Raw genomic sequence first — 24,488 nt, forward strand, 5'->3', positions numbered from 1 at the left:
TCCGTGACAGCCTGATTCCGACGCCACAAAAGCTGTCGTAGTCCAACCATTGCGCCGCAAAATTCAGGAATCCTCATTTCTCCCCCAAGCCCTCGCAAAACGCAGCACAATGCAACACCAAGCTGCTAGCACTTCACAACAACTCGTAGGCGGAAGTAAGCGCGCTGCCCACCACAAGTAATCATCCGGCCGGAACACGGTGCATAATGAAACATAATTTAACAAAGCTTCGAGTCAGATAAATTTTCCTCGAGGAATTTTAATAATCGAGGTACTCGAATCGTTCGAGGAATCTTTTCAGCCCTTAAAATAAATAAATAAATAAATAAAACATAGATTCTTCTTTAGATGTCAGTTGTCTGAGCTTCTCTAGTGTGGTTCCTTGTTTCGAGGGTTTGTGTGGAGATATTCTGTTCAGTTCCGTCAGTCTTTTTCTTTTTCCTCTCTTGGTGACAGATTTCCTGATTTCCTGACACTTCCCTCGCTTCACTCACCTGCCTGTCCACTCTCCAATGTGTCACTGCACTCAGCGCCAACCTGGAAGACAAACATTACCAATCTCCTACCAACCTCAGTCTCTGTGGATAAACTCACCTCCACCTTGAGCATCCAACTCCTCATCCACTTTACAAATTACAATTCATTTGGTTGTTTAGGGTCATTGTCCATTTGGAAGACCCGTTTGCACTTGATATTAGCTGGGAAGTTAAAGTTAGTCAGATGTCAATATGTCCACATAATGTTCTGTCCTTATGATGCCATGTATTTACTGAAGTGCACCAGTTGCAGCCAAACACCCCCCAAAACATGACGCTTCACTTCCCCATGCTTCACAGCTGGGGTGATTTTTTTTTTTTCAAGCTTGCAATCTTCCCTTTTTCCTCTGAATGTATTAATGGTCAATCTGTTTTAGTTTTCTAAGACCACAGCCACCAAACACCAAGGTCTTTGTCCCTGCAAACATGTAAAAACCGTAATCTATCCTTTTTATAAGCGCTTTTGCTATGTAAGCAACCCCAGCGAAGTTTCTTCCTCTCTGGGGTTATTTTTGTCCCAGACTCATGTAGGAGTCATTTCACTGTGTTTCATCACCTGTAGTCAACATCTTCAAAGGCCTTTTGCTTTTGTTCTGGGTTTGATGCATACATTTCACACCTAAACCCTTTCATCTCTGGAATCCTGAGGATGGCTGGGTTTTTCCATTTTGTTTATAATTGCTTAAACAAATCAGCGTCACCATTAGGCATCTGGAAAGTATCGGTAAAGGACGAACAAGACTTGTTTCACAAGTCTCTACCTGATATCTTGAATGCTACACGAGGAAAGAAGTACGTTTGAGTTGTCGCCTTAGAAAACATCCAGAGATTTGCATCTGCTTTTTGAAGACTGTTGTAAAATACTTCAGAAAATCTCTCATTATTCTGGCATTTAGCAAATAGAAAGAATTTTATAAAATTAACTTCTACAAAGGAAGTAAAGGAGTAGACATGCTTTTGTTTAGTTTACACAAACTTCAATTTAACTGTACTTCTGAATATGAGCTGGATCTACTTGTATTGCAGGATTCATTGAGATTACATGTGTTTATTGTAGTGCTTAAAAAAAATTGAATTGGGCTGAACTGAATATGTTCTTTCAGGATAACCTGCACTGACACTGTTTATCTTTGAATACAGTTGACATCAATGCTATTTTTAACTCTTGGATAACTGAGTCTGGTTGATGATGTTACAGTCGGTCTAAATTAGCTATCTGGAGGCACTGCATAAACCTGGGTGTGACTCCACCTTGTATTCTACCACTTCCTCTTACCCGCTCAGAGGCAGGAAGCGAGAAGAGACAGAAGAGGAAGAAAGGCTAAAGGGGTAGGGCCTGCTGCTTTCAGTTAAACTACAAAAAATGTGAAAGAGAGAAGTTTAGAAGAGAGATAAAAAAGGAATAGAATCAAGCAACATTTGTGAAAGTGGTTCTTGTAGAACAGACTACATGAAATCATGGCTCCTTGGACAAGGACTACTACAGAGCGGTATGGTGTAGGTAAGTCAAAATAAAGTCCTCAATTTGAAGTTTCTGTTTCTGTGTCTGTGTGTGTGTGCGCATGAACTTTGCAGGCACATTTTGATATACAGACTTACCGTTTTACTGAAAACTGCATTGTCTATCCAGAGAAAACAAATACATTTCTGTGTAGTGGGTGTGTTGGTGCTCAATGCTTCAGAGGTCTTTAGAGTTCAACATCCTATTCAACTCTAACCTTAAGATTTGACAACTTGCATAACGTACAACATCGACCTCAAAGGAAACTTAAACGGAGTTGCAGTAGAAGGGCAATGCTTTTGAGGAAAAAAATCTTATGTTTGGCACATAGATGCAATAGAAAAAATATCAATGCTGGGAAATTGTAGTTGTAGCTTGAAGGAAGACAGCAAGCACGACCTCAGTCTGTATTAGGCGTGTGGTTTAATATGGCGGCTCTTATCACAGTATGTTTCCATTAGATATGCAATGTAGCCAAAAACTTGTCAAGGACACAGATTTTTTTGACCTCCCATCTGGACTGAAATGACTGAAAATGAAAATCTTTTTGCTGCCGTTACGTTGATGTATTAATTAATAGTACTTATGTCCTGTTAGGAGACAGTTAAACCTTTCACCAACCCGGTAGCGCACCTTTTAGCCCAATACTAGCAATGAAAGTAACACTGGATGATGGAAAGCTTTGAAAGTCGGGTAGATTCAGCATTGAATGTTTCGTAAAAAAAAAAAAAAAAAAGTTGATCTGCTTCGTTTGAGAGTCTAGAACACAGGAAGTGGTGCTACAAGGAAGGAAGTTTATACGAATTTAAAGTTTTAAAAGCTGAAATGTGCGTCGAAAGTTAATGTTAGAGGATTGCTGAGCATATGTTCCAACACAGAGCTAGCATATTTTAATTGTACACAGCTTAGATTATAGTAAAATACATTATACACAGCCTGTTATATCTGGGAGGGAAGCTAATGCTAATGCTCTTCATGTTAGCATGTTTTAGTCTTGCACATCCTCAAACACAAAGTTGCTTACAAAGACTGGATCTGAATCTGACATGATTGCATTGTATTGGAATTAATTACATTTATTTTATTCTATGTAACTGAACATGAAGTGAAATTATTTTTCTTGAAAAGTACCAGAGGGGATGCTCTTGTTGTGGAAATGAACTGAACTGGAACTAAATGATTCTCCTTTGGGCAATTTGGTATTTCACTTCTTCAGACAACATTACCATTCATGACTGTAATTATTTTGTTTTTAGTTAAGTGGAACTTTGTTGGCAAAGGGGAGAAGCAACTGTCCCTGGAAGTAGGAGACACGGTGCACATCCAGGAGGTCTGTGAAGGTGAGTGCTGTTACTACTGCTCCTGTCTCGTCATGTTTACTTTTTTTTCTCCATTGCCTGTTAAAAGTATTAATTAATAATAAAATAATATTGCTCTAAAGCAGTCGTGTCCAACTCCAGCCCTTGAGATTTAGCATCTTTCAACATGTAACTCTCCAGGACTGGATTTGGGCACCCCTGGTCTAAAGCATGTTTGTTCTTTTTGAACACCTAAATATCGTTTGTAAGAACTATATTGGGATAAAACTAAAATATTTATTTGCAATTAAAAGCATGCATGCAGTCGATACTAACATGGCATGTCATGTTGAAACAACAGGTTAAAATGTGCAGTTTCTTTCACTTTGTGGGTACCGTTTAATTAGGACCCTTAAAGATTTGAATGCAGAGTAATAAAGTTATTTAACACTTAGTCTGATTACATACAGGAAGACATCAATAGGACAGACGTTAAAAAGCACACAGAACATATTGATAAGAAAAATGAAAGTCAGTAGGATTCTGTTATTTAATTACAGCCAGTAGACTTAGTGATATAGATCAGTAGTTTCTGATGTGTTCTGAACTTTGATGGTAGAGCAGTCCATAATACAGCTGATCATTATGATATTATCAATTAAAATGCCTTTTCCCAGATTAAAAAAAAAAAAAGCAACACTATGATTCAACGTTTTGGTAATGCGATGATTTTGATCAGGAGTCTCTTTACAAAATACTGATGTTTTGGTCAGTTGCATCATATTAATCCTGTTGGAAGCGTCTAATAGTCATGGATTTTCTTTAGTAGTTGTAAAACAAGTTTGCGATGTTTGCTCATAATGAAGACTTTTTTAAAATGAAAAATTGGAGCACAGATTATGTAATTTATGTAGTGATTAAATGCATCCTTCAAGAATTTCTAAGGTTTGTATCATATCGCTTTGTAAGAGCAGAAAACAAATTATTTTTGTCCTAAACAAATATTTACTTTGCATCAATTTGCCGAGTTCTTAATTTATTCCCCTATTTTATACTCACTAGTTGCCATTTTTGTCCTCACACTTCTGTAGTGTCTGTAGTTCTGCATGATAGTCAAGTATTTTTTTTTTATAAATTACAGACATAAACAGTCATAAAAATCTCATCTATATTTAAATTTTATTGTATATATTTTTTAAATTGCACCGTATTTCAACTGAACATTGAGTGTTTTCCTGCTAACGGTACACAATAGCACATGGTCGGGGCAAAATGTTTCTGAGGATATAGCTCCTTTTTCTTCCCCCCAAAAATTTTTGGACACAAAATTACCAAAACTACAAATATATAAACGGTAAAGGAGCAAAGTAACCAGAACTCTCAAATATCTAACTACTAGAAATCCACAGTGGGAATGGCTGCTTTCATGCTCTTATTTTGTTCCAAGTTTGAAAAAAAAAAGAAAGAAAAAGATGTAACTGTGAACACTCTATATATATATTTTTTATTTTTTTTTATGCAGTTTTATGATGACATTTCAATTGTCTTTCAGGGTGGTACAGAGGATACCTGACCAGAAACAAAGCCCAAAAGGTCAGCCTTGTGCATCTTAGCTGCATCATTTACAACAACACAGTTGTTGACGTTGAGAACTTTCACTGACTTCCTTCTCGTGTGTGTCTGTCTCATATTTCCCACTCCAGGGAGTTTTTCCTTCAAGTTTTGTCCATCTGAAGGAGGTCAACATTGAAAAACGAGGGTGGGTGGATTTGACAGATCATCTGTCGAAGTTGGAGAAGTTTACAAGAGTGTCAAATGTGCCTTTGTTTGTGCAACTTTAGAGATGAGGAAATTGTGACGCCTGCTGAGATGCCTTTGGTGAAAGAGGTGACCACCACACTGAGAGAGTGGGGCACCATATGGAAGCAGCTGTTCGTGGTACAAACCAAACTTTTACAGTTGTGTTTGTGAAAGTTTACTTGTCTCTGTTTAGTTTTAACACCACTTTTTTATTCACCCCCCCCCCCCCCCCTGTCTGTGTTTTTAGAGCAACAAGCATGGACGCGTGAAGCAGGTCCAGAGGCTGATGTGGGACTTGATGGAGTGGCGTTCCCAGCTCCTGTCTGGGACTCTGCCCAGCGACGAATTTAAGGAGCTCAAGCAAAAAGTTACTTCTAAGATTGATTACGGCAACAAGTGCGTCTACACTGCTAATCGTTGTTGTTAACTCGTCCTTTATCCCAGCTTTCACAAAAACTGTCAAAAGTGTCTGTTCATCTTTTGGTCTTGTCTCCTAATTACTCTCTCTTCCTGCGCATCCATTTTCTCTTCAACTAAATTGCCTTCCTTTTGTAAAATCTCTTTACTTTCTTCACCTTCCACCTAATTCCATCAACCCTGCTTTTCCTTTTTTTTGTTTTTTGACGAAGGATCCTTGAGCTGGACCTGGTTGTTCGAGACGAGGACGGGAACATCTTGGACCCCGAGCAGGCTAACGTCATCAGCCTCTTCAGAGCGCATGAGGAGGCCACAACCAAAATCAATGAACGCATCAAAGAAGAGCAGGTAGAGGACAGAATGTGAAGGGGGAAGGCAACACGAAGGGTTTAAAAGCTGTGACACTAATGTGATTAGTTTTATGTCCAATCATTTATAAAAGATCCTTTTTTTTTTAAATGAGGTGATTTCTACGACTATAAAACTGGATTATATACTTGGATTCAATTGCCGTTTCATCATTTAATCCCTGTTGTCCTTATTTTTGCGTGAGAAAGGCGCTACAGTGAAACTCTATCTGTTCGAAGCCATAGATAATAATTGAGTTATGCTTCTTATATGTCAGTCATCTGCCAGCTAAATAAATTAAGTGTCGGCTTGCTTACAAATTGAATTAACTTCAGTTTCACTCCATCTAGATATTTTACATCTCACCATTGATCTAACTACTGATTGAATTAAGAAGATAATGTTATAAGACTTCTTTTACTCAGAGATTTTCCTCTCGCTCCCTCAAATAAAAAGCGTGAATGCTGCAGCTGATTTATTTCAAATGACAGCGACTTTAATGCCAACCAGCTACAATGTCAGCCAGCCTTATCAGAACCTTTGATAAAGATTTGTAAAAGCCTTAAAATTAAGAAAACTAATAAAGCTTTTATTGGAGCAGCAAAGTTTAACTCTGGGAAAAAAAAAAACTCAGACCCTTTTTTATGAATAAGTACATGATTCATGATTTCAAATGGATTCAAATGTCAGAGAAGCAAATTCCTCTTCAGAATGCCAAGGAAAGGAAAACATGCAGTTTAAGAAAAGCAATTCATAACTAACGAAATGGCTACAAGAAAATAGACTCTATCTGCATACAAACCATTTGTTTTGAATACATGCTGAAACAAATTATTTTGTTATCCCATCGCCACCAACATAGACGGGTGGAGTTTACTAAATGCTAATAGAAAATGTCTGCTTTTTGTCAGATTGAGCATTTTGCAAAAACAAATTTAACAATTTTTTGCCACGCCAGGGTGCTCTGGTGCAAAGCAAAGTATGGAGAGGTGGGAAAGCACCTCATCACAAAATTAAAAGCATGTAATTACTGAAGCTAATGGAAGAATTATCCCAAATCTATGATGAAATAAACCCAGAAGTTGCATCAGACATAAACCTCCTTCTGTGGTCATGTCAGCAGGTGTGAATTGATAACGACCCAAGTGATGGATTCCTCTCTGGATTCCCCAACTTTGTGAATTGTATTAAAGGATGATTGAGTGCTGCTGTCAAAATGGGATTTTATAATATTTTAACAGCAGCACTGCACACATAACTTCAAGTAAAACACATATATTTGGGAATCATTCTATCTCAAAGAGATGTTTCCTCAAAAATTTGTAACAGAAGATTGTAATGCTGCAATAAAAGATTCAAATCCAGATTGGTAATCACATATTAATGTTTCTCCTGCAGTCCAATATCCAGACAGACCACAGTGGGATCTCGGCTCGAATTCAGTCGTCCCCCACCCACAGCCTCTACGTCTTCGTCAGGAACTTTGTGTGTCGCATTGGGGAAGACTCTGAGCTTTTCATGTCCCTCTACGACCCAGTCAAACAAACCATTATCAGGTATCCGTGGCCGTTCTGCCTCAGCTTCGCTTTTTACAAGATGAAATGTTTTGAAAATATTTCTGTCCAAATCAGATTGGTGTCAATAATTGATATACTGTAAATTTGAAACCCATCTCTTCTATAAATACTAAATGCTTTTCTTTTCTTGTTTTTTGTTTTTTTTTAGTAAAATTGCATCTTTGCTTCAATATCTTAGTTGTGTAAAGCAGATATGAACACTCATGCAACCTACACACAGTTTCTTCCATTTTTTTTTATCTTCTTGTTCGAATACCTTGCCTTCCTCCCTTCTCCTTCGTTGTTGAGCGACACTAAATTATGACAATTTGCCAAAAATAGTCATAAGGAAATTAAAATTATAGGCCAGCAGCAACTGAGTGGCAGGACTGTATGGAGCCGACAGAGCTGATGTTAAGCCCCGTCACTCACTGTCATGCTGAGTATATCTGTGTCTCAGCCAGAGTGGCTGGAAGTATTGCGTTCGACCTAAATCAGTCATTGCTTTTTCAATACGTACCAACTACTATGAAATTGTTCCTTCAGCGTCTGACTATTTGTTGAGGGGTTTTGTTCCCTTTCATCTAATAGGTTTGGTGTCTTTCTTTCAATTGACTTTGAGTCAAAGACGTTTTATTCTTGCACTGGCGTTGGTTTGTTTTATCCTTATACTTTTTATCCGTCCACATCTGTAAGAAAAAAGAAAAATTATAATTGGTATATATTATACCAATTGTAATTGGTATAACAGCACAACTTTTTCACATTCCAAACACAAAAGTCTGTATTTTTTTTCAAAGGTTCAACGCGATAGATTAGTGCACAACAGTGCATGATTGTAAAGTGAAAGGAAAATCACACTAATTTTAATCTTTTCAAAGCAACAAAAACTCTGAAAAGTCTGCTTTTGTCTGAGTCTGCACTGTATCGAAGCATCTTTCAGTGCAATTTTGGCTACAGATGTTTTGTTTTTTATTGTGCTGTTCTCACACCTGGTTTGATAACCTAGAGCTCCACCAGATGAGCCACAGCAGCAAATGGCAAACACACAAACGGAGCTTCTGCTGATCTTATCAAGCGAACTGGAACGCTCCTTGTGAACAGGATCAATGGATGGCATGGAGAAGCATTGTTGAGCTGAAGGGAGAGTGTTGTAAAAGATAGAAGATTCCTAAAGACACAGGCCAATTTCAAGCCATCAGATATGGTTATGATGCAGTCTTATAGATGTCGCATATAGATGCAGCATTTTCATAACAACTGGCGCTAACATAGTTTCTTGATTGTGATTTAAAATGACACGATGTGCCAGAAAAATGCCCTTTGGGCTTTATGGAGGATTTATTTATTTTTGCTCTATATTTGAGCTGTTTAAGTGTTAAACTATAAAACAGCTATTTTCTTCATAACTAAGCATTACTTTCTGTTGGCTTATCAAAAAAACATAAGGTAAATAAAAACATAGAATAAAATCGAAATTGGTGAAAAAGTTTAAAAGAAAGCTTAAAGGGTGTCAATACTTGTGTAATGTGCCGTATTATGCACGTGTGTGTTTTGAGGTCTGTAAAATAGTTACTACTCTTTATGTAAAATTATAACTGAACGTTGATGCGGGTTTTATGTGGACCTAATGTTTTTTCGTACTTTTCGCAGCGAGAACTACTTGGTTCGCTGGGGCAGCAGTGGTTTTCCAAAAGAGATCGAGATGCTGAACAATCTGAAGGTTGTCTTCACAGTAAGTGGCCACCGGAGGGCACTGTTAGACCGTTTCCTAGCTTGGCGAGAACACTGCACAACACGACAATGAATGAACTTGTTACCTGTCAGAGGGTTAGATTGTTGCCTTATTTTTCTCTCTGGCTTCTCCCAGAGAGGTTCTTTTGCTTACTTGTTCTCTGTCTTTGTCCACCAGGACTTGGGGAACAAAGACCTGAGCAGGGAGAAGATTTATCTGATCTGTCAGATAGTGAGAGTGGGGAGGATGGACTTGAAAGAAGCAAACAACAAGAAGTGCACTGTGGGCCTCCGCCGGCCTTTTGGGGTGGCAGGTACTTCAAGTGGAGACAGTTGACTTTGTTTTGGCCCAAAGCTAAAATGACGTTTCCAGTGTTCCACATATATCATAACAGTAATGAAATAGTGGTTTGATTTCTTGAAAATACCCCTGTTTATGTATAGTGGGCATCCCCAAATAATGATAGTGTCACTTTAACCTTAGTAAACTAATGCATCAACACCGAGGTAAGAAATATGCAAGCATCTAAATCAGTCAATAAACTGTTCTTCAGGGATATACACTGGCATTTTAGTAACTTTTTGCATAAAAATGAAGCCTTATACTTAAGAAACCTATTTAATAATAGAATAACTTTTTCTGCTGTTATTGCATCTGTTCTGCCAGCTAGTATGACTTTCAGTACCACCTGCAACTTTTTATTTTCTTTTAAATGGGGCAAAAGTCTTTTGATCAAGTAACATTAGAACAGGCAGCATGAGGAAAATAACTAAGCTGGGTTTTTTTAATTACCACGTAACAACACTGTTTTTTAAACATCCTCAAACGATTTCTCAAGAAAGCAGCTGTCAGGGAGTGTGTTTTTCTCAACTACTCCCTATTTGTCCGAGGTGAAACTGTCACATATCAAATATGGCTGCATAGCGTTTGCTTTGATTTTTCTCATCAGTGACACATTTATTTTCTCCTCTTGGTAGTGATGGACATCAGTGACATCATCAAAGGGAAGCACGAATGCGACGAGGAGAAGCAATTTTTCATTCCCTTCTTCCCGTACGTCCTATTTCACTATTACTTCTTTTTTTTTTCCCTCTGTGTCATATTTCTAGAACCAATAAAGTATCTACTCAAAAGCTGTTTCTGGGTTTCTGGATTTCCCTAAAGAATCCTTCATGTTGTTAGAACTGAAATGTTGCAGGTTTGTGCTCTTGCGGCTGTCGGCACCCACGAGATCTAAAACAGATTTTTTTTTTTTTGTACATTCAACTCTATGTCTTTTGTGTATATTTGGTTTCAGGGTAGTGGCTGAAAATGACTTTCTCCACACCTTGCTGAACAAAGCGACAGCACTGCGAGGAGACAGTGGCGGCCAAGGTACTGTTCTGCTCTAACTGGCTTTTTCTTTCTGTTTTTCCATCCATGTGAAGCGTGTTTGCAGCCAAGACGTCCACAGGTCTGTGTGCTGCTGTTGCTTGTGTCAAGATAAATCTGTCAGTCACTGACTGACTTTTTTTTTTCTCTCTATTTAGACTTTGAGCAGAACAAGCAACAGTGTTTGTAGATCTTTTGTTTTTTGTTTTTTCTTTCATTTTAATTAATCCCAGTCCCTTTTACCCTAAACTCTACTTTTATAACTTTAGTTTGTGACACTGTCACGCTCTAGGGTAACTTTGCATGTTACATCTCTCATGCTTTATCTTCCTCTGGTACCCATTTGCTCCAAGCATAGCCTAGATACAGCGGGAGCACCTTTGGCCACCACATTTCAGGTTTTGATATCACTTGCCTCTAATCTCTCCTTCTCTCTTCAAAATGCATTTGCCATCACACACACATTTGCACACTAACACACATTACTTACATAGTAGTGTATCATTTTTATACCACATTCCTTAATATCCATCTCTAATTTTTTTTTAACAAAAAAAAATCAACCCAATTATTTTTTTAGTAATGTTTCTCTGATGCCATCTGTAAATCTTCAGACACTGATTTTTGTTTAGCACTCTGATCATTCACATGTGTATTATTTGCCCCAGACGGCATCAATACGGCACCGCTACAGAATCAATGCAAGTGCTATTTAAACTTTGCACTCAATCTCGTGATTCAGGAAGCATTCAAGAGCAAGACTCACTTAGCCTTGCGTGCTGAGTGGCTGATCTAAAAACTACTCAACCTGTGCACATCAAACTTTGATTATATCACAGACATATAATAAATTAACTCAGGCTTTGATGTCACTGGAAAACTAACTTATTTTTGCCTTAAGCAAAGTGTAAGTGAGATACATTCTTCATTCCAATAGAAATGCACCGTATAAAACAGTGGCCATACAAAGTGACCCCCGTAATTTATAGATGCTTCACAAAATCCATGTCATTCACTCCTTATGTTTTAAGTCTTGACCCAGGTAAAATGTGCTTAGATGTACGGACCACATGGTGAGATAAGAAATGAAGGGATAGCAATTTATTCTGGACTCGCCAAAGTGTGAAATAATAGTTTGGCTCTCATGCCTTAACCTTAGTTTGTTTTTGAAATAATTTTAAACTACGTTTTGATACAGAGAGCTGCACATTTGCCTGACAATGAGAGAACAAAAACTGTTCCTTCTCAGTTGTTTATTTTAAACCAGTCTGGGTTGACTCCATTGTACAAGTAAAATGTTTTGCTTTCTATAATTTTGTGGAATTTCTCATTATTTTTTCCTAATCAACTAAAAAAAAAAATCTAAGTTCCATAGCAACCATCAACAGGATCTGTGTCCGTGTTAGTGACTTTATTTAGTTGATTACATGCAGACAGTATCACAGAGAAGACCTTCGTTTTTCTCCTCTGGATTATAATTTCACGATACTCCATTCAAATGCTGTGTAATCATCAAAAAACAAAACGTGAAATAAATTCATTTTTTATCCTTAATATTAACTTGTGAGTATTAACATTTTGCTAGGATTAAGATACAACTTTGCAAAAGTTTAATTCTGCTTAAGTCTCATAATTTCAAAATGACTTTGAGGCTTTTTTTTTTTTTACAATCAATGTACTCAATTAAATACTCATTTATTTTAAACGACAAGCTCCCTACATCTCCACCTGTGCTCTTCAGGATTATGGGTCACCATGAAGGCTCTGGTGGGTGACATAGTTCAGATTCGAAAAGAATACCCCCACCTGGTGGACCGCAGCACGGTGGTAGCACGCAAGCTGGGCTTCCCGGAGATCATCATGCCAGGAGACGTCCGGAACGACATCTACCTCACCCTGCAGGGCGGCGACTTTGACAAGTACAACAAGACGACACAGAAAAACGTCGAAGTCATCATGTGGGTCTGTGACGAGGAGGGCAAAGTCATACAGGTGAGCAGGTCGCAGGTTGGTGGACATGAACTGAACGATTCGGTTTGTGTGTGTGGAGCAGATTGAAGCTGAGGCTGCAGCTGCAGAGTTATGTGTCGTGTGTTATTAGCCAGCAGTAAACAGAGACGTCTTTATCCCAGAATGGCAATCCATCTAATGTATGTTCGCTTAAATGGGCAGATGCTGCACAAAATAAAACCTGACACGTTACACTGACATATTTTTCCTTGGCCTGTTTTCATAGAACTCCATCTGTCTGGGAGCTGGGGATAAAGCGGTCAGTGAATACAGGTCCGTCATCTACTACCAGATCAAACAGCCCCGCTGGATGGAGACCGTTAAGGTGTGTGTGCGTGCGTGTGTGTGTTGCTCACTGCTCTCCCAGCCACCTTATTTAGGTCCCTTTGAAGTGACGTCCTCTACATCATTTGCATTTCTCCCTTCACGCTATTTTATAGGGCCTTAGAACATGGCGTAGCATTACGTTCTCTAATAACATGAGATATCCTACAGGTGACAGTCCCTCTGGAAGAAATGCACAGAATTCATCTGCGTTTCATGTTCAGACACCGCTCTTCACAGGAGTGTAAGTAGCATCCTCAGTTCCTTCCCGGCACCTGTCTGCTTTCTCAATGAGATCAGCGTCCCTAACACTTCTCCTCCTCCCCGTTCCCTGGAGCATAATGCGATACTGAAAGCACCTAATGATTCCAACCAATTTGCAAAATGACCCATGGCATCATTACTCAGACCTGATTATTCAAATGAGCAGTTTTCCTGTCTATGACGTCTGAAGTCTTCTCCCTTCTTGTTTTTGTTCCCCCTCCTTTTCCCTGATGTATTTTTTTCTATATATTTTTTTTTTTTTTACACGTCTTACTTCTTCCTCTACAGCCAAGGACAAAAGTGAGAAAAACTTTGCGATGGCATTTGTACGTCTGATGAAAGAAGACGGGACAGTTCTGCAGGATGGACTGCATGACCTTATTGTCTTTAAGGTGGGACTTTATTAAAGGTTAAACAGACGTAGGTCTTGACATTTGCATGCTGCACAACAATTCACTGATAAACATGTTCACTTGACAGTGCTTGTTTTGCAATACATCAAATGCCTATGATTAGCTGATGGTGCTTTAGTAAACAGAATGTGTTTATTTAGTGCCATGGCTCCCAGACTGTGTAAAGTTAGTTATTTTACAATCAATCAAACAAAAATGAATGACAAAAAAATGTTGAAAGAAATTATTTTATAACCAGTGAAGCTAGTCAGTTGTGCTGGTTACTGTACTCAAGCAGCAGCAGTGAAGTCTTGAACTGCTAGCAAACATACTAAGCAATGTTTGAAGCTTGTTGCCTCAAATTAGGATCCAACATAGGCGAAGGAAAGGGTGTGTAACATAGCTTTGTCTTCTAGAAATGGACAAAACCATCACACCTTATTATGAATTCTTCAAAGATAAACAAATGGTGGACAGTTTTTGCTTTTTTGCATGTTTTTTAACGTAAAAAAAAAAAAAAAGAACAAGCTGAATAAACTTAAGTTCTGCATTCAGACCTGAACTGGCACAATAAATCTCTTATGAAGGAACATCCTTAACGGGTTGGCTTTTAAAGGAGTACCATTTGAAACTAAGACAGACAATATGGCAAAAGACATGATGGCGAGACTTAGTTCCAGTCATTTTGAAACATTGCTTATGAATTATTTAGTGTCATGTTGTGTAATCACAAATCCTCGTTGTCACTCTCTATTTGCAGCTTAAAATCAGGCATCCACTCTGCAGTGCCGTCATATCAGTAAAGGAGCGGGATCTCTGTTTCTTAGACCTTGTTGAATCTTTGACACAAATAATTAGGGATGCTCTGCAGTCCAAAAGGGAACTAGCCCTCCATAGGCAAAATAAAATTATAATGTAATTTTAAAAAAATTGTAGGTGTTTATCCTCTCTTGGATAAAAATGGCGGATGTTGGTCTGTTATGGTTTTGTTTGAATTCATGAGCCATGACTCTCCTGAATGGCACACAACGCGTTGTGCTAGATTATAAAATAACTTTTTTGTAACTATTATTACTTAGCCTGGCCATTGCCGTCATACACATTGCACTCATTACATAAGTCACGGACAAACCTAGCAAATGGGTAAAATTTTAAACTTTAACAACAGAGTCCACGCCTCCAGGAAGCAATCATTTTCTCCATAGCCAAGAGCCCAGATCTCTGTACAAAGTGAAGTACAGTACAAGGGCCTGGTTTTTACCAGTCCATTTATTGCTTCAAGCTTTTGCACATTATGCGTCTGAGCTACAGTAACTCACACATAATTTATTGAATAATACGCAACCGGGGAAATAAAAGTTGAAACCAAGAAAAGGTTCTCTTTACTCATAAACAGCTGAGGTAAGCAAAACCTTCTGCACACATCATGCTTGGAAAACAGATGCATCTTCAAAAGTTATTAAGCTAGTGAAAACATTTTTGTAATGTCACTGCAGTAATAAGAGTCATCAAAGCAGAACTAAAGATATAGTGAAGTTGGACAGGAGATTATGGCCTCACTGACAGGTTGAGTGAAGCCAAATAGACATCCTGTTAAATGAGCCCAAGCTGAGATTGAATCGCCATATTGATTACGTGTCAGATGCAGTGAAGATTAATTACTCATGATTCACTCAAATACCAAACGGATGGCCCTCCTGTGCCCTCGTTGGCGATTATCTCTTGTTATCCCTACATTCCTCTTGATCTTTCTTCTACTTTTGACTTCTAGCTCTTCCTCTGTGCTGCAGTGACCTGGTTGAAGCCGGGGGTGAAACGAGAACAGAGTGGTGAAGATGTGTTGTTAAAAACACATCATAAAAGTGTGTGTGTGTGTGATTTTTTTTTTTGGCAAAAACATTCTTGCCTTTATTCACATACAGTATTTGAATACCTAAATCATCATCTGATACATACATTTTTTTTTTTAATCTAGGAGTTTTTGTTTTTTTTAACGTTGACAGAATGTGTTCATGTTGAAAAAAATGATTTCTCATTAAAAGTGAATGTGCAAGAATTAGTGTTCAGAACAGAGTGCCAGCACATGTCCTCCTTTTTTCAACAGTGTCCTGCCTGGCAGTAGAGCGAGCATAATTGTTGTCCGAGTGCCAATAAGAAGACCAACGGTTTTACTTCCAGAAGTGATTCGTTACGTCTTTTACTGCGATTTTCCACTCGATGCATTAAAAAAGACAAACAAAAAAAAATTTATTTGAGTTTATTTTCATCAAGAGTTGGAAAGAGAAAAAATAAAAAATAAAGGGAGAGATGTGAGAAAGTTAACAGGGAGAGAGAAAACAAGAAACACATTTAGTAAATCTGCTTGTACATCTGCAGACAGTTAGAGGAGGAGGTGGTAGAAGTTGTAAGAAGACCCCAAAATATCTATTACATTTTCATTTAAAAGACTTATTATTATGGGTATATCTTAGTATACATTAACTTTATGAACATTATGATTGTTAATTGAAATGAAAAAATGCTACTTGTTAAATTTAGAGTGGACAAAGAGGGAGCGCAGTCCCTAAAAGATAATGAGAGCAAAACTACACTCCAGGAGAAAGATCTATTCCTGATTTCAGACTGTTTTTATTTTGCTCAGAGAAAAAAAAAAATAAAGAAATTGTTGAGACATTATTACTGCAGGTGACCTCGGTCGTGTTTTGTGACTTTTAATTCAAAACCTCAAGTATTACTTCACAGCTGAAAACTCCCAGACTCTTGTCTTTTTTTTTTTTTTTTTTAAATTTAACTAAACACAGGATAAATCATTCTTGGTCCAGACCCAGAACACCATCCATCATACTATCATGTGGCCTCATTAGCACAGTTACAGTAAATCACTATTCGGTGTAATGGATTCAAATCTACATTGTCTTCCCAGGGAGACAGCAAGCGCATGGAGGACGTGAACTCGTACTTGTCCTTGCCCTCCACCCGCTACCATCACAGCGACGCCCACAAGGGGGCAGGGCTGAACCGCAGCGCCAGCAGCGTGTCTGGGGGTGGAGGCCTGTCAGTGAGCTCCAGAGACAGCTTCACCATCTCCACCCTGGTCTGCTCCACTAAACTCACCCAAAACGGTACGTGCAAGCTTCTGGTCTGGACATGTGTGAGCTTGTGGCTGCAGAGCAAATTAAACAGGCCAGAAATTAGCAGCAGAAAGGACGCTTGAAATTAAAGCTGACATGTAAAAAAAAAAAAAAACTTTAATTAACACCTTCTTCCGACGAGAAAATATGGCCAAGCCAAGACATTGAATAATCATCTGGCTGTGAAGATGGCAGAGGTCAGAATCGCTGCTTCCAATAAGATTCTCTTCAGGTCTGAGGGTATAAATGATTAAACTTCACTTCTGCTTGAAAGTAGAGCGGTAATGCGATGCAAATGTAGGGCTTTGAATGTAGAAAGACATCCAGCCAATTAAAACCGAGAGAAAATAAACGTGATATTCACAGCAAAACGGGGGACAGGATTGTGGTATGTATTTTTGTTTATGCGTGCTGACGATTGTAACACCGAGGAGTGTTGGGCTCTCGTCTACGACGCCCACTGATGCAGCGCCACAGGCGAAATGCGTTCACAAAAAGGAGCTCATCAACGAGTGCTTAATTGCACAGCCACTCCAGACAGAGAGGTGCATCAGACACAGGTGCAGAGCAGCAGCTGTTCTCAAGGAAGTCAGTCCATCACTGTAATGAGCGTTATCCTGCAATATTAATCACCTTTACCTCATTCACAAACACACACACAGGCGCTCAGGCCTTCATACTCACAGGGCTGTTCAGGGCCAACCTCCAGATGTGCAAGCTTGGCGTGGCGTGTCAGAAAAACTGTTGGACCGGCAGAACAGTTTGCTCTGAAGGAGCAGACAGAGAAATCTGTCCCATGTCAAACACTGTAACATATTTAATGACTGAAAAATGGGATTTGGACGCTCAGGTGTAAACACCGACAGAGACATATTGTATGAAGCAGAATGTTTGCTGATTAAATACAAGATGATTGGCGTACAGTAATTGAAAAAAAAAAAAAAAACTTGTGCAATTAACAGAAAGTTATTCACCTCATTGCAGGTTCAAATTCTGGAAGAATTTGTTGAGCTAATATGACCTTAACTTTTCCATGTTTCCAACTTTGTCTAGATTTACAATAGACAAAGTTTTAAAAAAAAAAAACTACTGGAATGATTTTAGATATTATATCTGCTGACCAACACAAGCAAACACTATGTTGGGAGTCTCTCCCTAAAGGTAAAGGTACAAAGGATGTTAGCATTGCTTATGAGTATAATAAAGTGTATCGCAGTGTGCATCTTGTATTTTTTTTTTTTTTACCATTTATTACCAGAAGTATTGGCAGTAAAAGGTACTCTGCGGTTAGTCGGGGGTTCTTGAGGGCCAGGGAACCACTGGTGTAAAAGTTACTGGCCTCAAAGCGTTGGAGACGTGTTCTCTGAAGCAACAAATCATGCCTTTCGGGCTTTCAGTCCGATGGACGAACCTGCATTTCCTGCAGTTGTCACGGGAACATTATCTGTCTAACTGCATTGTATCAGTGTGAATTTTGGAGTTGCATCACGACCTTAGCTCCAGTGATCCTTCAGCATACCGAGGCATTTTGGACGCCTGTTTCTTTGTGGAAACAGGTGGGAGATGCTCTCTTCCTGTTCCAACGTGACTGCACACTAGTACATCGTTCACCGACCTTGTGTTCAGGAAGAAAGGTTGAAATTGCCACAAACACAGCATTTAATCTTGTGGAAAGTCTCCCTAGGTTGTTATAGCTGCAAGGGGTGGGCTGATGTAAAATTAAACCATTGCATCTGTCTTCATGTACATCCTGTATACCGCTTTAAACAAAAGAAAAAAAGATAATATCTACGTGCGATAAAGTGAAAAGAAGCAAACTGCTGATTTCATTGATTGTCGAGTCGACTTCTGTTTTTCAAGGGGAAATCAGTCAATCAATCAAATTTTATTTGTATAGCACATTTCAGCAGCAAGGCATTTCAAAGCGCTTTACATAATTAAAAACAGAAACACAGAGTCATGTAACATTGAATAAACAGTAAGAAAACCATTAGACATTGTAAGCCGATTTAGCCGAGCAACAAAGTCGCCTGGAAAAGTTTCCCAGCGAGTTGGGAAAATGCCTTTTGATTGTTTTAAGGTTTGTGCAGCACTATCAGCAAGACTGTATATGCAGCTGCCTTCATACGGGAAATACATCTGACCTGAAAATATTCTGTTTGTGATTTCAGTGGGTCTATTGGGGCTGCTCAAATGGAGAACCAGGCCTGACAACCTGAAAGAAAACCTGGAGAAACTCAAAATCATTGATGGCGAGGAGGTGGTCAAGGTCAGTGCTATGAAAAATTAAGAAAACCCGACATGTCTCTGCATGAGTGTGTACACCGGCGTGGGGCGTGTTTTCCCACCGGCTCTTGTTTCGTTTGCATGCAGTTTCTGCAGGACACTCTCGACGCCTTGTTCAACATCATGATGGAGCACTCTCAGAACGACGACTACGACATCCTTGTGTTTGACGCCTTGGTGAGTTTGTGGGGTTGTCTCCTTGAAGGGTGCACACTTTGCCAGGTATGACTCTGAATGTGCAGCGTGTGTCGACTCAAACGGCAGGATTCCTTGACAGCTTGTTTGGAGTCTTAACGTATCTATGTGCCCATCTTTTTCAAACAGTCGCGTTTGTCGGATAACTCTTATCTGGCTTGTAAAAAGTGTATGCTGCTACTGTATGTAAACATGCCACTAACTCTTCCTCTGTATTGCATATTCTTTTGCCTTGGCAGATTTATATCATCGGTCTGATCGCTGACAGAAAGTTCCAGCATTTTAACACAGTTCTGGAAGCCTACATAAAGCAGCATTTCAGCGCCACGCTGGCCTACAAGTAGGTTACTTTTGAGCCTCTTGTGTGTTAGCTGAAACAGTTGGTGTGCTTTTTGTTTGCAGCCATGCCTCTACCAGTCTGTTATGAACTCTATAAGAGCAGCAGCCTTTTAGGAATCTGTACTGTTTATATAATACTGATTGTACAGATAGGTCAGGGCAAATAAGTTTAGTGAATGCATTTGTGATTGACTAAAATACATATTAACATTTTGGTCACAACTTCAGTGTTCTCCCTGCTCTGAAACAGCTTACCTTGAGAGTTAGTAGTCACGTAAGTAAAAATAAAAATGAAGTGTATCATTAAACATACTTGTATTTACTCTTGAATATCTATTAATATAAGTAAAAGAACAAAGGCAAACAAATCTAAAGCCAAACAAACAAGTGAATAAAAGATCCGGAGCATTCTGTGAGCAAATTTACATTTCTTCCGTCAATTTTCATTTCTCTAGCTGCTCCCTGCTGGCCTGGAAGTAATTGATTAAAAATGAATAATTTCTTTATGCTCATTATTCCATGAATGCATCTCTCATTGTGTTTGCTGCTTTTGATAAATGTTTCAAAAGATTGTTGGATTAGGGTCTGGCATAATGAACAGAATACTTTATTGTTTTGTTAATAATTTTGATCAACAAAACGTGCATTTCTATTATATGTATGTTAAAAAAACAACAGAAATTAGTATTTAATTAGATAACTCTCCAGTTGTGCTGATTTTTGTTCACTAAAGATAAAGAACAGTTTGTGTCCATCCATTGCTTTTTAACCTTTCACAGTTATAAGATGAACCAAACAGAATAAAGTGGATTTATTCCACACAGTAACAAAATACTCTGAAAGGTCAAATCTAACCGTTCTATAACATTCACATTGATTTTTAGGTGTTGACTGTTTAAAATGTAGCAGCAAATGTTGGATTGATGTATTTCTGTGTTCAAGGGAAAATGTCTGTTGTGGTGGGTGTTTTAGAAGCTGCATTAGCTCTTTGTGTGTATAGATAAATCCATTGAATTTAGTTTTTTTTTTTTGTCAAACTAAAATCATTTATTAATGATTGCTGCTGATGTTTTTATCACAGTTAAGACCCATTGGACATTCTCATTATTTTTTTTTTGAGTAAAATGAATCTGTTTGTCATGATAGAATAAAAAACCCCACTAAATACATTATCATCAACAACAACAAAAAAAAACCCCACAACAAAACAAACAACAAAAAATAAATAAAATGCCAACGTCAGCCTGGCTTCTTTCGACCCAGACATTAACATGACTTTAGCTCTTTGGGATCATCTTGTGAAAACAAAAACCCAGAGAAGAATGAGAAAACCTACAGAAGTCCTTCAGAATCTCACTGTAGTGTAGCCTGGAAAGCTTCCACTGAAGTCTGCTTAAAGAAAACAACCTTAGACAAAAAAAAAAATAAAAAATCAAAAAATATATGAATGTGTCTAATTCCTGCCTTCCTAGTTCTTGTTTCCGTTTTTACACCTGGCTTCCCCACTGCTTTTTCCCTCGTCTTCCTCATGGCACGTATTTCTTGTCTCTACCCCATTTGAATATCCGTCTGCTGGCATCAAAACGCAACGATTCCCCTACTTGTGTACTGTGTTCACCCTGTTTAAAAAAGGTCATCGCAGTTTATTGCCTGTCAGCTGAGAGGCTGTTATGTAAAAGTCTTTAACTCCCTCACACCACATTTTAAACTGCTCTAAAAAAAAACCCGAAGAAATCCTCTTGCACTGCTTCTTAAGCCAGATGTATGTAAACAACAGTAAATGGTATTTTGAGCCCATCTTTTAGGGCCATCATGATGGCGGCGTGCTTAAGTCACAGTTTATTATTCTAATAGAGTCTTGTTGTTTAAAAGGATGAAGGAGTTGTGAACTGGTTTGGAGGTGATTCCCTTTTCAATTTCTTGAAAATGGAGCTTGACAGACAAAAATCTTGACCTTTTCCACTCCCACTGCAGATATATGTTTGCATTTCATGCCATTGAGACGTCTCAGGAGGGGTGTTTGCTGGGGAGCTTTAGGAGGTCATAAACTCTGTGCCTCCCACACCTCTCGCCTGCTGCTCGGAAACACTGAAGTATTTCTATCTGAGACTAAAGACGCCTGTAGGGCGTACATTTGTTGGAGAGATTTCTTTTTTTTTTTTCCCCCACAATGCCTCTGAGCTCAAATAAAAATGTCTAAGTCTGACAGGTACATCTGTGAATATACGGATAACTTTTTGGGTTTTATGTCAAAACCACCACCCTCCCTGTTTGTCTGTTTCTCTTTTTCGTTTTGTCTCTCTGCTTTGTGGATAAGAAAAGAAAAAAAATTAGCTGGTGGTTAGCTTTTCAAACCTCAGAACATAAAGGAAATGAATTTAAAAAGAAAAGAGGGAGTTGTTTTGATTTATGTCTGTGCTTCTCTGCCTCCTTTATTCTCACACAGAAAGCTGATGTCAGTGTTGAAGCGGTACCTGGATGTGTCTAGCCGTGGAGAACAATGCGAGCCCATACTGCGAACCCTCAAAGCCCTCGAGTACATCTTTAAGTTCATTGTTCGATCACGGATGCTCTACTCCCAGTAGGTTCTTCGTTTTTCTGTCGGTTTTGTTCTTCTATTATCAAGAATAAAAAAAAATAAAAATACAAATTATTGAATTTACAGAGCACTTTGTGACCTGTCGTTGTTCAGGTAATTGCGTTTGACAGCTCTGAGACAAGATGCTGCTGATAACAGCACTAATGTTGCTAATAAGCATTGATGATGAAGTGCAGCAACCAAATGAAAGCTAATCTCAGTGCAGGACTGCAGCCAGAAAACAAACCAGGGGAGATGCTCTCTGTGCTGGGAGAGCTTCCAGAGCCGCATCATGTAATAAGTGCAAACACTTTAGTTTAAATCGATAGGTCTGCCTTGCCTAGTTATGACAAAGGGTGTTATGATTGCGAACTGCAGAGGGAATATTAGTCAATGATATTTGCAATTCTGTTTCTGCATATATGTGAGGCAGGTAGGTTTGCAGTTGTGGTAGGGAGGCTTTGTTTTTCAGCAGATTTGAATCTGTTGATTTGCTGATGTGCTGTCTTTTAGCATAATATTCAGTCCAAAAGAAACAACTAATCATTTCTGTTTTAGTATGTTTAGTTATTTTAGTAAACCCTGTTTACCTAGAGACAGTAGAAATGGAGAAGATTTTTGTAAACATAATGAGTAACAGAAAACTCCGACTGCCCCTTGATCTTTTTATTATTGGTGAAATGTGAAAATATCATTCACATAAAAAGGACAAAATGCAAAGATGAACTTATTTTTTGAGTGCTTTGAATTCAGGATGTCCCTGTGTGACTTACATGCAGTTTTAGGCATGTATACATTATTACAGAGGTCAGGCTGTTTTATTTCTTTGCATTTATCAACCATTATTTTGGATTGATTGGTTCTATTTACTTTCTGTGCTTTTATTTTATTTATTCTATGTTTTGTTTATTTTCTAGTAACTATATAGACTATATGTAAAGCTTCATCATCAACAAACTAGTCATTAGTTAGTCATTTGTTATAACTGCTCACACATAAAAGCGAAGAAAACTTGTTCATGGTGCAACTACAAGATCAGTCACTTGTTTTATTCCCCTTGCTAATGCCGCCCTGGGCAACTGCCCTGTTGGCTCATAGAAAAAACTGCCTCAGGCTTTATCCATATATCAGTCCACCTGTGTTGTCCCATCGCCCCTCCATTATCTGTCTATTCATTTGTTTTCCACATTTGTCTGCCTGTCTATCTGTCCATTTTTCCTTCCTTCATTCATCCCTTCTTTCCTTCCCACAGACATGTAGGAATACTGTTTTCAGTCATGTAGGTCATCACTCTCTTTTGTGTTTATATCAGAGATGTGCATTTCGAGACCAAATGCGCCGGGTGTTAATTCGCCAAATCGAACCTGACAGTCACCTTGTTCCTTTTTTGGATTTTCGTGCTTCCACAAGCATATTTTTAATTAGACAAAGGTTATTTTCTCCAAGACGCAGCCGCTTTTAGCCGACAGTGAACGCGCGTGGTGTTAGTCCACAGCCGAGTGCGATAACACAAACACTGACCCTGATACAACCGGATATCTCTCTAAGCACCCCGTTAAACACAGATAGAGTTCATGGATTAAACAGGACAATGCTTCTGTAATCATAACTATATTCTGCAAAGAGCCCAGTGATAATACCTCTGTGCATTACCGCTTAATCTCACTCTCCTCCCCCCCCACATGCTAAATTCACTGTGAGCCACTAATCCATCCCTCCAGCTCTCACAATTATAATTAACAAATGCGTAGCACAACTGAGTCACACAAAGAGAGTGAGGAGCAGGAGGGATGGAGAGATAGATTAGAGTAAGACTTGCTAAGAGTTGGTGGAGGAGAAATTTAATAGATCATGACCGGAATGGCTCTTTAAGCAGATTGTAAATGGCAGCGACAAAGATAACCCAGTTTCTTACGTTAATGGTTGTTGTCAACGCAGCGGTCGGTGCCTATAAATATTTACCTTTTACCTTGGCAGCATAATGTCTTGTTAGCATAATAGCGTTCGTGCCTCCCCGTTGTGAAATGTAACGCGCCGAATTACACGTGTTGCTTTGCTGTATAATTACCCAGGCGGTCTGACTCCGATATTGTCTTTGCACCCAAACTCAAGACTTTAGGTGTGATTTCAGCGCCTGATTGCCGTCGTTATCGAGGTAGCTCTGGCTCCGCTGATTGTTATCACCATCTGGATTCAATTTAGGTTACAGAATAAAAGCCGTGATGGTGAGATAATTTGCACTTTATAGAAGAAGCAAAGAATTTGGACAGTCTTCTGTGAGCGTACATTTGTGGCGTTAGAATACAGATAAGGCTCCTTCTATTTTCTCTGTATGTTTGTCTTTCCTTCCAGATTCAGTTTCAATAAATATTTGGCACACCTGTTGTTTTGCCTTATCCTTGCCTTT

At 38.7% G+C, this 24,488-nt stretch overlaps 1 protein-coding gene across 1 annotated transcript in view; it reads left to right on the forward strand.

Moving 5' to 3' along the window:
• Positions 1–1,815: 1,815 nt before the first annotated feature.
• The window catches only part of dock2 (dedicator of cytokinesis 2), a 102,203-nt gene continuing 79,530 nt past the window's right edge, over positions 1,816–24,488 (forward strand). The window contains exons 1-21 of the mRNA XM_015001292.2: positions 1,816–2,037; positions 3,294–3,377; positions 4,888–4,928; positions 5,039–5,094; positions 5,177–5,273; positions 5,383–5,531; positions 5,765–5,900; positions 7,299–7,456; positions 9,110–9,191; positions 9,369–9,504; positions 10,169–10,244; positions 10,489–10,565; positions 12,304–12,554; positions 12,799–12,897; positions 13,068–13,140; positions 13,449–13,552; positions 16,476–16,674; positions 18,855–18,952; positions 19,057–19,146; positions 19,404–19,504; positions 21,950–22,084. Of these exons, the coding sequence (XP_014856778.2) occupies positions 1,995–2,037; positions 3,294–3,377; positions 4,888–4,928; positions 5,039–5,094; positions 5,177–5,273; positions 5,383–5,531; positions 5,765–5,900; positions 7,299–7,456; positions 9,110–9,191; positions 9,369–9,504; positions 10,169–10,244; positions 10,489–10,565; positions 12,304–12,554; positions 12,799–12,897; positions 13,068–13,140; positions 13,449–13,552; positions 16,476–16,674; positions 18,855–18,952; positions 19,057–19,146; positions 19,404–19,504; positions 21,950–22,084 (2,285 nt within the window). The 5' untranslated portion in view covers positions 1,816–1,994. The remainder of the gene's footprint in view (positions 2,038–3,293; positions 3,378–4,887; positions 4,929–5,038; positions 5,095–5,176; positions 5,274–5,382; positions 5,532–5,764; positions 5,901–7,298; positions 7,457–9,109; positions 9,192–9,368; positions 9,505–10,168; positions 10,245–10,488; positions 10,566–12,303; positions 12,555–12,798; positions 12,898–13,067; positions 13,141–13,448; positions 13,553–16,475; positions 16,675–18,854; positions 18,953–19,056; positions 19,147–19,403; positions 19,505–21,949; positions 22,085–24,488) is intronic.

The sequence above is a fragment of the Poecilia mexicana genome, unplaced genomic scaffold (genome assembly GCF_051168715.1).
Source record: "Poecilia mexicana isolate PSO_F unplaced genomic scaffold, ASM5116871v1 scaffold_10, whole genome shotgun sequence".
Lineage (NCBI taxonomy): Eukaryota > Metazoa > Chordata > Actinopteri > Cyprinodontiformes > Poeciliidae > Poecilia > Poecilia mexicana.